Raw genomic sequence first — 16,178 nt, 5'->3', positions numbered from 1 at the left:
CTCCACCACTTCCGGGGCCTTACGCAGCAAGTGCGCCTGCGCGCCTTCTCCGCCTGCGCGTGACACAAGCTGTAGAGTTGGCTTAGAACCAATGAAAAGGCAGCGCCTCTCTAGCCCCGACCAATCAGCATTCGGAATAGAGGGTTTAACTCTTATTTAAAATGAAGACTTTGAATCTTAACGGCTGAGCTCTCGGGAGGACTTGGTTTCTTTGGGTCGGAGGTGGGAGTCCACAGGTGCGTAGACCTGGGGCATTTCTCTGAGGCTGGCTGGCAGGCAGGCGGGCGGGCGGACCCAGGGTGGCCTTTGTGGTTTGGTGGGAGGGAAGCGGTCTTGGGGATCGCTGGGTCAACGAGGGGAGGTCGGGGCGACAGAGCTTCCTTCTCCCCAACCCCCTCCCCCGCCCCCCGTGCTTTCCCTGCACCCTCCCTTCTGTGCTTGGATACTGATATGCCCTGTAACTTGCCGCCTGGTGTTTATTGAACACCCGGAGTGAATGGGGTTGTGGGGGTGGGGGTGGGGGTGCTTTCTGATGGGATTCTCATGTTAAGTGAGCACCTGGGTAGGAAAGAATGCAGAATGTTTTTTGCCGTCTTGGAATTTACGTTCTAGGGGTGGGGGGTGAGGAGACAGACGGTAAACTAGCAAGATAACTTCCGGTAGGGATGAGTACTAGGAAGTGGGCTAGTTTGAATAGACTAGCCAGGAAAGGCCCTTGTCCGGGCAGCATGGATGAGTGGGTGAATAAATAAACCTGGAAGCCAGTGTTTCTCAAACCGTAGACCCTGATTACCTTTATAGGGATTACTTGAGCGTTCTAGTTAAAAATATAAACCCACCTAAGGGATAAGAGGGGCTTCCCAGGTGGCGCTAGTAGTAAAGAACCCTCAGGAGATGGAAGCGACTCAGGTTCGATCCCTGGCCCTCCCTGGAGGAGGGCATGGCAGCCCACTCCAGTATTCTTGCCTGGAGAATCCCATAGACAGAGAAGTCTGGTGGGCTACAGTCCATAGGGTTGCACAGAGTTAGACTCGACCCATGCAGGCAAGGGATCAGAAGTGCTTGAGCGTAGGACTCAGGTGTTTGTATTTTTATCAAGCTCTGCAGGTGATTCTGATGTTTCATTGAGAACTGGTGTATGCCCGGTGTATACTGGTCATCTGGGGATGTCTTTGAAACGCAGGGTCTTAATTTGTTAGGTCTAGAGTTGGGCTCCAAAGTCTCCATTTCTAACAGTTGTCCTCCTGATGTACATGTGGCTACCATCCTTGACTTTCACGGTTTTCTTCTCATCCTTAACCTTCCTTGTTGTTTGAATTAAACGTGTTTCAGAGCATACTCATTTCCTCTCCACTCTCCTTCATATGTGCGGGTAATTTGCAGGTTTGATGAAGGAAGGAAAAGTCTCCACCCACAGTGCTATTAAATCTGCTTTTCTTTGTAGACTAGTAGGATCTCCAGTTTGAAGTGCAGGGATCTTATGCAGGTCGTCTGGACATGAGACTCTCGAACTTGGCTGGAGTCCAGAATCACCTGAGACACTGTCTTCTGTGGCTCTCTGCGGAATTCTGAATCAGAGACTTAGTCCATTCTGTTCCGTTATTCTTCCTGAGAAGGAAAAGTGTATTACCTGGAGCGAATGAACATTGGTAGCTTCTATAAAACCAGTGTCTGTAGAGCTATGTGATCTCATGAGTCAGCTGCTTATAACTGTCAGGGAGAGTGAAGAGGGCACCACAGCATGGGTGAAATTATGGTTCACATGATATGAGAATGTATTTCCTTTTCTTGCCTGTTTCTGAATGGCTGTTTGATATAAGGACTCCAGATTCTTTAGTCTGGTCTCCTCTTGCAGGTGGAGTTATTTATTTGCTTATAAAGTGGATGTGAAAGTGGGGGTCTGAAGAGTGCTTTCTGACTGGATTCTAGAATTTAGGGAGCAAGAGAAATGGATAAAGGTTTCTCTGGCCCAAGGATCCATATATCTGACTTGTTAGAGGGATCACTGGGCTCAGTGTTGCAAATGGACCATAATGGGGCAAAGGTGAAAGCAGAGTAACCACTAGGAGCTTTTTGCAAATAATTGAAGGGAGAGAAAATTGTGGTTTGACCAGGTGGGAGTAGGAAATGTTGTGAGCAGTGATTTTCAAAATAGAGCCTGTAGGATACGCTGATGGCTTAGATACAGGGTTTGAGGGAGAACCATGTAAAAGACTATAGGACTTTAGACTTGAGCAACTGGCAGGATGGAGAGAGCAGGTTAAGGGGAATGGGGATTGGGAGGAAGCAGGACGTCAGTTGGGGACAGGTTAAGATTGAGATGCCACTCAGATTACCAGGTGGTAGGAGTTCAGAGGAGAGCTTTGGGCTCGAGATGGAAATTTGGGGGTCCTCAGCCTATGGGTGGTATTGAAAGCTGGGGAAAAAGAGATTTCATTTGGTGTGTTGGGTTGAGATGCCTGGCAGGCTTTCCTGGGGCATGCTTAGCAGGTGATAGAGAGCCTGGTGGGAGAGGAGAGGGCAGAAGGCACCAATTTGCATTCTCCTAATAGAGATGTTTAGAGCCCTGGGGCCCTAGGAAGGTGTAGACAGAGAGTGGGGAATCCCTTCCACGGTTACCCTAGACACTGAGATTGGTGGCACAGGTGAGGCTCATCAGCAAAGGTGTTTGCTTTGGGACAGCTAGTAGACAAGTCTGTGCAAGAATAGAGTGCAGGACCCCCTGGAATGCCGGGAATGCTTCTGAGGGGAAGGCTGAGAATTGACCTTTGGATCTGGCAACAGTCGGGTCAGCCTGGAGCCAGGTGGGGATGAAAACCCTGTGGGAGGGAGCCTGCAGCCTGGTGAGGGAAGTGATTGAGACAACTGTTGCCCAGTTCTGCTGCTGAAAGGGGAAGCCAGAGATGTGGTCATAGTTTGAGTCAATTTAAGGGTAAAGAGGACTTTTTTTTTTTTTAAGGCAGCACTTAAGGAAGCCGACCTGTTGACTGATGGAAGGGATTCATTAGAGAGATGATGGGAGAAAGGGACAATGCAGTTCAGGAGTGGGGTTGGAGTACCAGGGAGGGGAGAGAAAGGCCCCACACCTGAACCTGATGTAAGCCCCATACTTATGCTCTATCACAAGAGAAAATGCTGCTCCCTTATCGGCCTTCATTGGACAACAAATCATGTAAAATTCTGGGTGATGCTGAGGCTTTTTTTTCATCAGGATTTTTAACCCTGATCCAGTGTGACACTTTGAAGCAGATGGATTTTTACAAATTAAAGGTGGTTCTTTTTTCTTTTCAGGCATCATGGACAGATGTAAAGAAAACTGCATCTCAGGGCCTAAGGTAAATTGAATAATCAGGAATCTCAGATCCCTTTTGTAAAACCCAAAGGGAAGCTGGGTTTAAGTCTAGAGTTGTTTTCACCTTTCCTTTGAGATGTGACTGTGGTTCCTCCACCACGTCCCTGGGTGGGAACTCGTTGCTTTTCTCAGCATTCATCAAGGCTCTGTTGCTTCTCTCAGTGTAACTTTTATTTTGCTCTAAGTTTTTGAAGAGCCTATGTTTGTTTCCTCTTTTGCCTCAGATCCGTTTTGTGAGTACTTGGAAACTGAAACACTAGTAAATCAATAGTAATTAGCTTTGGGGACATTAAAACTGTTCTCATCACTATTAAAAAAATTATATAATTAGCTTTTTGTGGAACATGTGGCAAATACAAAACTTCACGCAAAGATAATCACTATTGAATATTTGATATGTTTAGAGAAAAGACCAAAAAAACAAGTATTGTTGAAGAAATTTCAGTGGAATTGGGATTTTAGTATAAAGTTTCTGAATTGTAGCTTCTTGCTAAAGAATAATTCCCAAGTCACTGAGAATTCTTAGAAAGTGTTTAATGACTCACTTTTTAGATAAAAGTTTAGTTAATGAACATTTTTTTAATGGGGACATGACTTTTAGGGGCAGGGTGTTGGGGAGCGGGTAGGAGGTGTCATTCAGGTATTTCAACCCTATACTAACTGTATCCTCTGCAAGTGCTGATTCCATTCGGTTTCCCTGTCCATCTGTTATCATTGCTGCTGCTGCTAAGTTGCTTCAGTCGTGTCTGACTCTGTGCGACCCCATAGATGGCAGCCCACCAGGCTCCTCCGTCCCTGGGGTTCTCCAGGCAAGAATACTGGAATGGGTTGCCATTTCCTTCTCCAGTGACAGTCATTATATTGCAGTATTAGAAGACAGACCTTTGGAATACTCTCAAGATACTCAGCTTTCCTTCATGAAGACCATCACATTCCTTTTTCCTCCCCCATCTAGACTGCAGTTCCACTTAGTGATGGCCCAAAACGTGTTCCAGTAGCTCAGCAGTTTCCCTCTCAGAATCTGGTGTCTGTAAACAGCGGCCAGGCTCAGCGTGTCCTGTGTCCCACAAATTCCTCGCAGCGTGTTCCTTCACAAGCACAGAAGCTAGTCTCCATCCAGAAACCAGTACAGACCCTGAAGCAGAAGCCACCGCAGGCAGCCAGTGCCCCTCGTCCTGTCACCAGGCCGCCAAGTAACACCCAGAAGAGCAAACAACCCCAGCCACCAGCGCCTGGTAAGCAGTCTTCTTAGGCTCACTGGAGAGCCATTCTTTTATTTGCTAAAAAAAACTACCACATACACAGATGTGTGTTTACTATTTGGAACCCTAGCTTTTACGTCATTTCTACTGAGGATGGGGACAGCATCTGATGTCGGGGTGGAGTAACAAGTCTACTGTGGGCCAGGCCTGACCCCCACCCTTCTAAAGAGGTGGGCAGCCAGGGAAGACACAACAGCAGCCCCGTGTTCTTTGGATTGCTTACTGGGGCAGAGGGGATTCTTTTAGCAAGTACACTTAGAACTGAAAAATTCCAAGGTTCTGGAGTGTGGAGAGAAGTGCTGGGGGTTGGGGGAGTGAGTGGACTGAGGCAGGCGGGGCGAGGTCGGGGTGGGCACTGTCAGCCTCAGCAGGGCTTTGTCCCCTATGTACTGGGAAGCTGCTGATAGGTTTTTGAGCAGAGGAGGGGCTGCCTTGCCTCTTAGAGAAAGCTTATCTGGATATGTGGGATGAATTGAAGAATAGCAATGCTGGACCCAGGGGTAGCAGGTAGGAGGGAGGCCACTGGGGTTTGGCTCCAGTATTGCAGGGGCCTGAGCTGGGTCGGTGTTAATAGTTACTATTTACCAGTTGTTGAGTGCTCCATAGCAGGCTTCCTTCATCCACATTGTGTCATTATGTCCTTGTAAGCACTCTACAGAGGCAACCGTAGTTTCTACCTCGATTTTGTGGAGGAGGAAGCTAAGACTTCAAAGCATTAACTTACTCAGACACAACCAGGGCAGAGTGACTGAGACAGATCTGAGAGCTCACTTAGGATGCCAACTTGACGGAATTGGGTGGTAAGCCAGACATGGGGATGGTGGTTATACCGCTGGCATTAAACCACTAAACCGAGATCATGAACCGTGGAGGGAAAGACGACAGTTTAGACCTGAATTCAAATATCTCACCAGAGCAAACTGCTGCTGTTGGAGGTTGACATGCTGGAAATACGCAAGTAGGATGTCCAGCGTAATTTCCCCTCGGCTGCTAACACAGTGGAAGGAGGGTGCTGGCAGGCTCGTGTTTTGTTGCACATTGTCTGATGCTGACCCACCTCCTGGGGAAGAGGTGATGAGTTGTTATGGATGGGAAGACTGGTAACTCTGTTTAGAAGCTCTTCATTTAGAAACCGAGGCTCCAGGGAGAATCTACACAGCCTTGAATTTTTAGATTATCTGAGGGCCTATGATGTATCTGCTTATCTTTACTCTCAAACTTTATACAGACTTCAGATGGCAGGAGTCAGGTTACAGTGTAGTTGTCTTTTTCCTTTTTAAAATAAAACCAAAAATAGTCGAGATCTGTAATTCTGGGCATACCACTGATATTTTGGTGACCATTCTTCGATTCATCTCTAATCAAAGACTGTTAACTTATTCTATTTAGGAAATAATCCTGAGAAGGAAGTGGCATCAAAACAAAAAAATGAAGAATCAAAAAAGTAAGTTTTATCTTATGTACAAAGTTCTGTACCATCATTCTACTAGAACATACTAATGTCATTTAATTGCAAATTTAGTTATAGGAACAGGCCTGTTAAAAATAGACCTTTGTACTTTCACTTGGAAATTTGAAACATCTATATTTTCTAGATCTTCAAAGAGAGAAGGGATTTTAATGATGTTTATGAGAGACTCGAGTTTTTCTTACTGCTTTTCACATTTAGAAAAGACTTATATTTGACTTAGAATCTGTTACAGAAATCAAGTGAAACTTCCTCTCTACCCTCAGAAGTAACTACTGGGTACAGTTTATGTATGCTTCTCTACTACTTCTAATAAAGAGGTGGAAGTTAAACAACAAAATGTGGTCCTCTTGCAGCCCTATGGACAAATACTTGACTGTAGAGTATTTTGAAAGTATTGATACAATTACTGTATTGGTCTTGGCTGTATTTTCCCTTGCTCTCAGTCTCTGAACCGTCTAGACTCTAGCATGTAATAGAAGGTGACAGGAATAAACCCACAGCCTTTTTTGCTCTAGCTGCCTACCAGAAACTTTCTGAGAGTCTCATCCAGTGGTTCCCAGCCCACTGTCCTTGTAGGCTCCATCCTGTTTGCTTTCCCAGAGTGGTTCTCCACCCCAGAGAGTGGTGGCGTCTCCACGGCTAGAGGAGGCCATTTGAAAGAGGCTCCCAGTTGTTTCTGGAGCCTTCTTCCTTCTCCAGTTCCTTCTCTAATCCTCCTATGGTCTTAGCATCATTGCTAATAGGTCTGTTCTCAGAGCATAGTACTGTCTCAGGACACTTCCCAGCAAGTGCCTCAGCTCCAGAAGTCCAGACTCATTCAGAGGAGGCTGTGGTTTGGTTCTTGCCGAGGATACGTGCTGAATACAACTTTGAGTATAGCATTATTTATAGGACTGGGATGTCTGCTACTCATTAATATATCTCATTAGAAAGGATGTGTTTTCTTTACATTTTAAAATGTTCAATTCTTCCCCAGAAGGCAATGGGCTTTGGAAGATTTTGAAATTGGTCGCCCGCTGGGTAAAGGAAAGTTTGGTAATGTTTATTTGGCAAGAGAAAAACAAAGCAAGTTTATTCTGGCTCTTAAAGTATTATTCAAAGCTCAGCTGGAGAAGGCAGGCGTTGAGCATCAGCTGAGAAGAGAAGTAGAAATACAGTCACATCTCAGGTAAGTCTTCAGATGATGTCCGGGAGAGTGGCATACAGAACTTAGACTTCAATGTTTATGAACTTCTTTGTAGAAGGCTGGCTTCATAGTATGGCAAAGAATGACTAAATTCATCACTTTTTCAAAGATTTATCTAGACTTAACTGCTGTGGTTTGGAAAAATTGCTTGAAGGTTTGTCTTGTTAATGGAGTAATTTACTGGATGAGTTTTGTTTTGTTTTGGTGGATGATTAAAGGAATGATACCTCTTATTTTGAGTTCAGGTTGCACACTGGTAGCCTACAGGTTGACTTTGGCCAGTGGATCTTTTTGTTTTCATTGAATTAAAAAAACTCTCAGCTAGCCTGTGCTCAGCTGTCCAAAGTCCTCCACAGCACATCTGCTGCCGTTATTGAACATGGTCTGCGTTGTCTGTCTCACGGTATTTGAGTTTCAAACTACTGTGGGAATGGCACATCTTTTTTTTTTTTTGAATTTGCGGAGACTTAATATTTAGCTGAATTCTTTCCCCCTAAGAATACAGATGGTTCCCGAAGGAAGGAAATAGTCAACTAAACCTGAGGTCCAAGTTTAATACCTTGAAATGCATGTAAATTGATAGCAGTGTACGTCTTTTTCTTACAGTGGGTTCATAGCTTCACATTTTCAAGGGGAGTAGAAGGTGGGATCTGCGACCAACAGCAGTTCTCACCACTGGTGTCACATGAGGGATCTGATACTCAGTACAGATGACCCCCCCATACCAGTGTCCATCTTTCATTGCAGGCATCCAAACATCCTCAGACTGTATGGTTATTTCCACGACGCTACCAGAGTCTACTTAATTTTGGAATATGCACCCCTCGGAGCTGTCTATAGAGAACTTCAGAAACTGTCAAAGTTTGATGAGCAGAGAACTGCCACAGTGAGTTTTCATTTACTGTCCAGACTAATTCTGTTTACTCTATGCCTGTCCTACATAGCGCCGTACCTTTCATTATGTAATAGAGGGGGCTTTGTTTCATGGAAAGCTAGCTTAATACAGGGGTCCCTAACCTCTGGGATCTAATGCCTGATGATCTGGGGTCAGGCTGATGTAATAATAGAAATAAAGCACACAATAAATGTAATGCACTTGAGTCATCCCGAAACCATCTGCCCTACCCCAGGTCTGTGGAAAAGTTCTCTTCCACAAAATTGGTCCCTGGTGCCAAAAAGGTTGGGGACTACTGGCTTAGTAGGATCAAGCATGTGAAATGGGAAAATCAGAGTAGCTTAGGTGTACCTTATATACAGATAAAACCAAATACCAAATGAAATCTTGTGGTTGGTTTCCACAGCTGTTTCTGTGGAAATATATATAAATAGTTACCCTGTTTAAAAAAGAGAAGAATGTATTTTTGATTAGTTTTAGATTTACAGAACAATTGAAGATAGTGCAGACTTACTTTTGCCATGCACATTTGACTTCCATTACTATTTTATATCTGTGTGGTACAACTGTTACAACTAATGGACCACTAGTACATAACTATTGACTGAAATCCACTCTTAGATTCAGATTTCCTTTGTTTCTCATGAATAGATTCAGTTCAGTTCAATCTTTCAGTCGTGTTCGACTCTTTGTGACCCCATGAACTGCAGCACGCCAGGCCTCCCTGTCCATCACCAACTCCTGGAGTCCACCCAAACCCATGTTGATGATGCCATGCAACTATCTCATCCTCTGTCATCCCCTTCTCCTCCTGCCCTCAATCTTTCCCAGCATCAGGGTCTTTTCCAATGAGTCAGCTCTTTTCATCAGGTGGCCAAAGTATTGGAGTTTCAGCTTCAACATCAGTCCCTCCAACTAACACCCAGGACTGATCTCCTTTAGGATGGACTGGTTGGATCTCCTTGCAGCCCAAGGGACTCTGAAGAGTCTTCTCCAACACCACAGTTCAAAACCATCACTTCTTCGGCTCTCAGCTTTCTTTATAGTCCAACTCTCACATCCATACATGACCACTGGAAAAACCATAGCCTTGATTAGACGGACCTTTGTTGGCAAAGTAATGTCTCTGCTTTTGAATATGCTATCTAGGTTGGTCATAACTTTAGATTAGGGTCATGGGTTTTGGGAGGGAGGTCAGAGGTGAAATGCATTCTCTAAGGATACAAGCTACTGACCTGACTCATCCCCAGGAGTTGGTCTTGACCACCCGGCTTGGGTAGTGTTTGTCAGGCTTCTCCTCTGTAGAGTTACTCTCTCTCCCTTTTCAGAGGAACAGCTCTTCTCCTACAGGGCAGGGTATCGACATAAATTATTTGGAATTCTGTACCACAGAGCTGTCTTTTCTCCCTTATTGATTTACTTAAATATTTCTGAGTATGGATTCAGATGCTTGATACTTTGAGGTGCTATTAATCTAATAGCACTTTGCTCTCATTGCTTGTTCCAGATTTGGCCACCGGCTGCTCTTTTACACAGTGCCTGTGTCCTTCTGACTTGTCCCCATCATTGTGGGGAGTGTGGGCCTGTGTTTTTTTTAAAAGCACTTTCTGTTTGTCGGTGCTATAAGGTGCTCCAGCTTCGTCTTATACATTTTCTAAGCCTTAGAATTCATTATTTCTCTCAGGAGCTTTGCTTCCTTTTATTGGAAAATGTTATTAGAAGCCTTGATCTGGGTGCTGGATGTGCTCATTGCTACTGTTACTACTTCTGGGCTTTCAGCTGAAAGAGAGCATTGAGATTGGGCTTTCAGCTGAAAGAGAGCATTGAGATGTGTGTATTGTAATCTCAGTATTTGCATGTATCTAAAAGCATTTATAATTATCCACCTGTATCTATAGTAAACATGAGTCCCTTATCACATGGATCATTTTACCCTCCTCCCTTGCTTATTGTAACCTCCACTCCAACGCTGAGAAACTTGGATTCCAGCTTCGGCTATCCTTTTATCCAATTCCAGTGTTCATGTGTAGTGGTGTCAGAATTGTTAACCAGTTACCCTCGTGGGGAACAACCGTATGCATTTGAGGTTCATCTGTATCCTCTCAGGGTTTGATGGTTCATTTCTCTTTATTGCTGAATAATACTCCATCATATGGCTCTACCTTGGTTTATTGCTTCATTTGTTGAAGGGTATCTAGGTTGCTTGTAGTCTTTGATTACAAGTAAAGCTGCTATAAACAGTTGCATGTGGCTTTTTGTGGGACACAAGTTTTCTTATCTGCTGGGTAGATACCTAGGGGTGTGCTTGCTGGCTTGTATGGTAAGTCTACGTTTAGCTTTGTGGAAACTGTCAGCAGTCTTCTGCAGTGGATATGCCTACCATCTGTGCATTCCCACCCACGCATGAGCGTGCCTGTGGCTCCCCACCCGCAAGTGGTGGTGTCGTGCTTTTTCAATTTCAGTCTTCCCAGTAGGTGTACAGTGGTGTCTCATTGCTTTAATTTGCAGTTCTCTAATGACATGCAAGGTTGAGCATCTTTTCAGGTGTTTATTTTCCATCTCTGTAGCATCTTTGAGGTCTGTTCAGACCTTTGAAGGTGAAAGTTGCTCAGTCATGTCCAACTCTTTGCGACTCCATGGACTATACAGTATAGTAGACTGTACTGTACAGTCCATGGAATTCTCCAGGCCAGAATACTGGAGTGGGTAGCCTTCCCTTCTCCAGGGGATCTTCCCAACCCAGGGATCGAACCCAGGTTCAGACCTTTGGCCCATTAAGAATTTTTTTGTTGTTGTCTTACTGAGTTTTAAGAATCCGCGTGTATTTGTGATATGAGTTCTTTATCATGTGTTTTACAAACATTTTCTCCCCTTCTGTGGCTTGTGCTTTCCTTCTCTTAACTGTGTCTTTCATGGTCAGACATTTTTAATCTTAAAATCCAACATATCAGGTTTTTGTTTTGCCTTTTTTTTTTTATGGATTGTACTCTTCTTTATTAATGTGAAAATTGTTTGAAGAAGTTGTATTAATTTGGACTGTTTTTTGTTGAATTAGCAGATGAAGGGCCTATAGAATGGTGGTTACTTTGTTCTGTTTCTTGGTGGAGGTCTCTGGGTAGTATGTACACTTAACTTTTTGGCATTGATCTAAATGGCATTAAATTGGAGTGGTTTTACTTTTATCTTCTACTGAAATCACAGCACTGTTGGTGAATGACCGCTTTGGTTCTGTCTGTGCAATGAGGACATACTATTTCAACTTAAATATTTGCCCTTTGGATAAGTAGAAATCTATTTTATTTGCTTTTTAAATATTAACTAGGCAAGCTAGTTTCTTCTTTAATTGGCAAGTAATGTTTGTACTCAGTTTTCTTCAATCCAGTGGAGTTTACTTTGGTATAAACAGATAGCTGCTTGAAAGAAAGTAAAAGATTGGTTCTTTCTAGATTACCTAGTAGTTTACACACACACACACACACACACACACCTGTTTTTCTTTCCTGACACACACACACACCTGTTTTTCTTTCCTGATTAATTAAAACTAGTTCTGGAGAAGTGTTAGGGACCTTTACACATAATCCATAATCTTAATGAGGGCGTGTGGAGGGGGTGGATGCAGAGAGCGCTGGTTCCTGCCGGGTATGAGCAGGGGCAGCCCATTGTCGTCTGGAATCGTACTGTATCCTCTTAGGACATCACCCACTTTGGTGCAGGAGACGAGCTTTCTTTGCCTTTGCTTTCAGTTTATTTATGGTTTATTTAAGTTTATGGTCTAAATTTTGGTGGAAAGCAATGAAAAATGTCCTTTCTGATGATAACATCTGGTTTGTACCCCTTCATTTGGTAAACCTTTTTGGTATAACATGTTCAGTCCTGTTTAGAATTACTTTTTGAGAAACCCAGCACTTCTCAAATGTCAGTCAGAACTAAATATATTCTTTCAACATATTAGAAAACAATTCTCATTTACATGTTAAAGCAAATCCTGGGCTTGCTTAAGTTTATAGCTTCAAACAAACCCTTTTGTTGTAATTTTGCCTTAGTTTTAACAATGGGAATGGACTCTAAAGTTTTTCTTTAAGAATGTTAAAAATTGCTTCCGGTCTGACCCCCTCATTTGTACCAGTTTTTCAGTATTGTCATAATTGATGGCTCCCGGGCCATAAATTGCCAGGTGCGGATGTGGTGGCGCCTTGTGTTCTCCTGTCTTCCAGTGTCGCACCTGCTGTGTCAGCAGACCTAGCACAGAGTCACCTGTGCTTCATGCTGAACCCTCAATTGGTTTGTTTTCTTGTAGAGTCATCCACTGTCTCTAGTTTTTGCTTTCAAATCTACAAAACATGTTAAAATCTATGTTGAGTTTCCTTTCAGAAGAGATGTCTAAAATTAACTTGTTATATAAATCTAAAACAGATTTCCAATACTTTCTGTTTTAATAGTATATCACAGAATTGGCAAATGCCTTGTCTTACTGTCATTCAAAGAGAGTTATTCACAGAGACATTAAGCCAGAGAACCTGCTCCTTGGATCAGCTGGAGAGCTTAAGATCGCCGATTTTGGGTGGTCAGTACATGCCCCATCCTCCAGGTATGTAACTTCAGAGATGGAACTTGTTTGTTTGGTTTAGCAAAAGCCTAGGGGCTAATGAGCTGAAGAGTTAAATATTTACTATAAGTAAATGTAAGCATAGATGTTGTGGGCGGTTGGGTCAGGTAACGGATATACATGCTTTGGAGTAATTTAGGCCTGGCAGGAAACTAGTGTTTTCAAGAACATTTTTACTGTGCAGCCATTTGTGGATGTTTATCCTGGGGTTACGGACAAGGCAATGGCACCCCAGTCCAGTACTCTTGCCTAGAAAATCCCATGGATGGAGGAGCCTGGTAGGCTGCAGTCCATGAGGTCGCTAAGAGGCGGACCCAACTGAGCGACTTCACTTTGACTTCTTCACTTTCATGCATTGGGGAAGGAAATGGCAACCCACTCCAGTGTTCTTGCCTGGAGAATCCCAGGGACCAGGGAGCCTGGTGGGCTGCCATCTATGGGGTCGCACAGAGTCAGACACGACTGAAGCGACTTAGCAGTAGCAGCATCCTGGGGTTAAAGATGCATACTATCCTTAGAGTGAAGGGGACAAATAGGTAAAAGATATGACAAGTGTATCACAGAATGAAATGCAGTGTGTAGAGGGGGAATAACACCTGACTGACTGTGGGAGGGAAACTCCACTGCCTCCAGGCCAGGAGACATGAGTTCTACGAGGTCTGAGGGCAGCACCTGCAGAGCTCTAGAACTGAGAGCTTAAAGGAACCAAACTAGTTTGGATGGAGCTTTCAGGGTGGTGGTTAAAGATTCTTTGGTCTGCTCCTGTCAACAGAGCAGTCTTTTCCTGTCTCCTCTTAAAGCAGAGAGATCAACCTAATGAAACAATTTAAGTGAACTCTGTAAACAGAGCTAAAACATTTTCTCCTGTTTTTAAGTTGGGTTTCAATGAGCTTTTGAAACCATGTGTGAAGTAGGGCAATTAAAAGCATACATCTACTGCTAAGAGTTTGTCAGCTTTGGGGTAGGTCTTAAAAAAATTGTAACCAGATTACTTTAAAGCCAGTTAAAAAACTGTATAGTCCAACATGGATGCTGTTGAGTGTGAGATTTGTTTTTAATACAGATCACTCCTAATTGTTTCCAGCAAGGCACTGAATCTGCTAGTGCAGTTTCTTTTTGTTTTGGGGGAAAAAAATCTGGTTGTCACAAGTGGGAGCTGTTGGCCTCTAGTGAGGCAAACAGCAATGGCTGTAGCACCACAGGGCTAAGCTGGACCTTGGCCCGCCCGGTGGTGTCATCACGACAGGAAAGATAAAGAGGATATCATATAAAATTTTGGTCACTTGGCCCGGCTTCACATAGCTGGTTAACTGTAAGAGCTCTCAGGTTACTGTGCTGTCTTTTGAGGCTCTTGATCTGGGCCTTCTCCCAAATCAGTGGTGGTGAGAGGCTAGGAGTCTACAGTGGCAGTTCCTTTAGGCGAGTGAACAATTTGTGTGCTCGCTGGGCACCAGTGGCACCAAAGAATAACTGGTACAAGGCAGCAAAATCTGCCTAGCCTTTGCTCCTGTTTTGATGTCTGTTTCCAACCTCTGTTATAAAAACAGACACGCTGAATTGATCACCTGCCTATCCAGTGCCTATACTCCCAACAGTTGTTAACATTTTACCATATTGAGTGTGTCTACATTTTGGTGAACCTTCAAAAACAAGTGACAGACAGCATGCTTCATCCTTTGAGTGCTTCAGTAGTAGGCACGTCCTGAAAATAAGGACATTGTCCTGTATAATCACAACCATCATCACACCTAAGAAACCTAGTCTTGTTAATATCTACTATTTAGTCCATGTTCAAATTTCCCTAGTTGTTCACACAGTTTTATAGTGGTGATACTTTAAATCTTATATATCATTTAAGGAAGTTCTGGAATTAGACATATTTGGGGTGCCACATGATTGCTAGCTGTGAGGTCTGGTACAGCGCCCCATCTAAAAATGGATTTATAATAGCACCTGCTTTGTAGCACAGGAGCTAGCCTAGGAAAAGCGCTCAGTGTTAGTGGAATGGTTGGTGACTTTGAGCAGCTGTCATGATAATAGAAACAGTAGCACGTCAACCTGAGCCTGCCTGTGTTTTCAGGAGGACCACCCTCTGCGGCACGCTGGACTACCTGCCCCCTGAGATGATTGAGGGCCGGATGCACGACGAGAAAGTGGACCTCTGGAGCCTTGGGGTGCTTTGCTATGAGTTCCTCGTTGGGAAGCCTCCTTTTGAGGCAGACACATACCAGGAGACCTACAGAAGAATATCACGGGTAAGGCCTCACTACAAAGGCACCCATCGTTGTTAGAATTCCTTCCTTATCGGCCTTGACAGGAGGCTATGATCTGAGTATTTCTCGTGTTCTCTCTGAGCCACGTTGTGACTCTTGTCACTTACTGTGTACTCATCCAGGTGGAATTCACATTCCCTGACTGCGTGCCCGAGGGAGCCAGGGACCTCATTTCAAGACTGTTGAAGCACAACCCCAGCCAGAGGCCTACCCTCAAAGAAGTACTTGAACACCCCTGGATCATAGCCAACTCAAAACCATCAAGTTGTCAGAAAAAAGAATCAACTAGCAAACAGTCTTAATCTTCGGGGGCAGAGATCCTTAGCCCAGGGCTGCCTGTCCTGGAGCAGGCTGCTGGCATGTCTCCCTGTGGCCTGCCCGCCATCGAGACTCCACAGGACATGCTGCTGACAAGCAGGCAGTGCTCGGAGTCCCACTTTCGCAGACACCACACTCTGCAGCAGTGGGAGCAGCCATGAGAATCGTGCTAATAACTTCACTGGTTATAGAATCAATCCGCAGGCAAGGTTTGAGGGCAGCCACCCCGCAGCCTATTTGGAGTAAGGGGTCCTCATGGAAGATGGACTCAGAGCCTGGCTGTGGGGAAGGGGGTCATGCCTAGTCCTGCCTCGACCCTTGAAACACTGTGCAATAACCTTCCCAGTCCTGTGTGTGTGTAACTTATCGGGTGGCCCTGTCTGGTAACGCGGTCAGAATGAACATGTGATTCTTCCTTTTAAATGTTAAAATAAAGACTTTTGTATAGACTTGTATCTTTACCTCCACAGCATCCCTTCAGGACTGTTCGGTGTCTGTCCAGCACCCCTGCTTGGCCTGCTTGTGGATCCTCAGTCACTCACCTGGTGGGACTGAGGCAGGAGCATGGGCTTGCCTGAGTCTTGGGGCACAAGGGTGTCTCAGCCCTTTCTAAATGGTAAAGCCTTGTTTTCTCTCATGGTGTTGATGTTTTTATAAAGTTCTCACATGTGTCACCTTGCCATTACAGTGCATCCCCCCGGAGTTCACATTTGACAGACACTTTGAGAAACTGGGCTAATCCTGTCACTAGGTGGTGGGGAGGGGGAGGTCGGCAGGCCCATGGACATATGGGCCTTCCTTCATTCCCTTCC

General features: G+C 44.5%; 1 protein-coding gene across 1 annotated transcript; it reads left to right on the top strand.

Moving 5' to 3' along the window:
* The first annotated feature begins 128 nt into the window (after positions 1-128).
* On the top strand, positions 129-15,821 carry AURKA (aurora kinase A). The gene is made up of 9 exons (XM_027558972.1): positions 129-236; positions 3,292-3,335; positions 4,308-4,587; positions 6,004-6,058; positions 7,062-7,253; positions 8,019-8,157; positions 12,609-12,757; positions 14,856-15,030; positions 15,171-15,821. Exons 2-9 carry the CDS (start codon positions 3,297-3,299, stop codon positions 15,348-15,350), a joined length of 1,209 nt encoding a protein of 402 aa, XP_027414773.1. The 5' UTR covers positions 129-236; positions 3,292-3,296; the 3' UTR covers positions 15,351-15,821.
* Positions 15,822-16,178: the final 357 nt, after the last annotated feature.

This window comes from Bos indicus x Bos taurus, chromosome 13 (assembly GCF_003369695.1).
Source record: "Bos indicus x Bos taurus breed Angus x Brahman F1 hybrid chromosome 13, Bos_hybrid_MaternalHap_v2.0, whole genome shotgun sequence".
Classification (NCBI taxonomy): Eukaryota; Metazoa; Chordata; class Mammalia; order Artiodactyla; family Bovidae; genus Bos; species Bos indicus x Bos taurus.
This window is presented reverse-complemented; position numbering and strand designations above follow the sequence as displayed.

Bases quoted from the DNA above. Each gene is read 5' to 3' on its own strand.
- AURKA (XM_027558972.1), top strand. From the start codon at position 3,297: ATGGACAGATGTAAAGAAAACTGCATCTCAGGGCCTAAG. The intron at 3,336-4,307 runs GTAAATTGAATA...TCCCCCATCTAG, and splicing joins ACTGCATCTCAGGGCCTAAG to ACTGCAGTTCCACTTAGTGA. The intron at 6,059-7,061 runs GTAAGTTTTATC...ATTCTTCCCCAG, and splicing joins AAAAATGAAGAATCAAAAAA to AAGGCAATGGGCTTTGGAAG.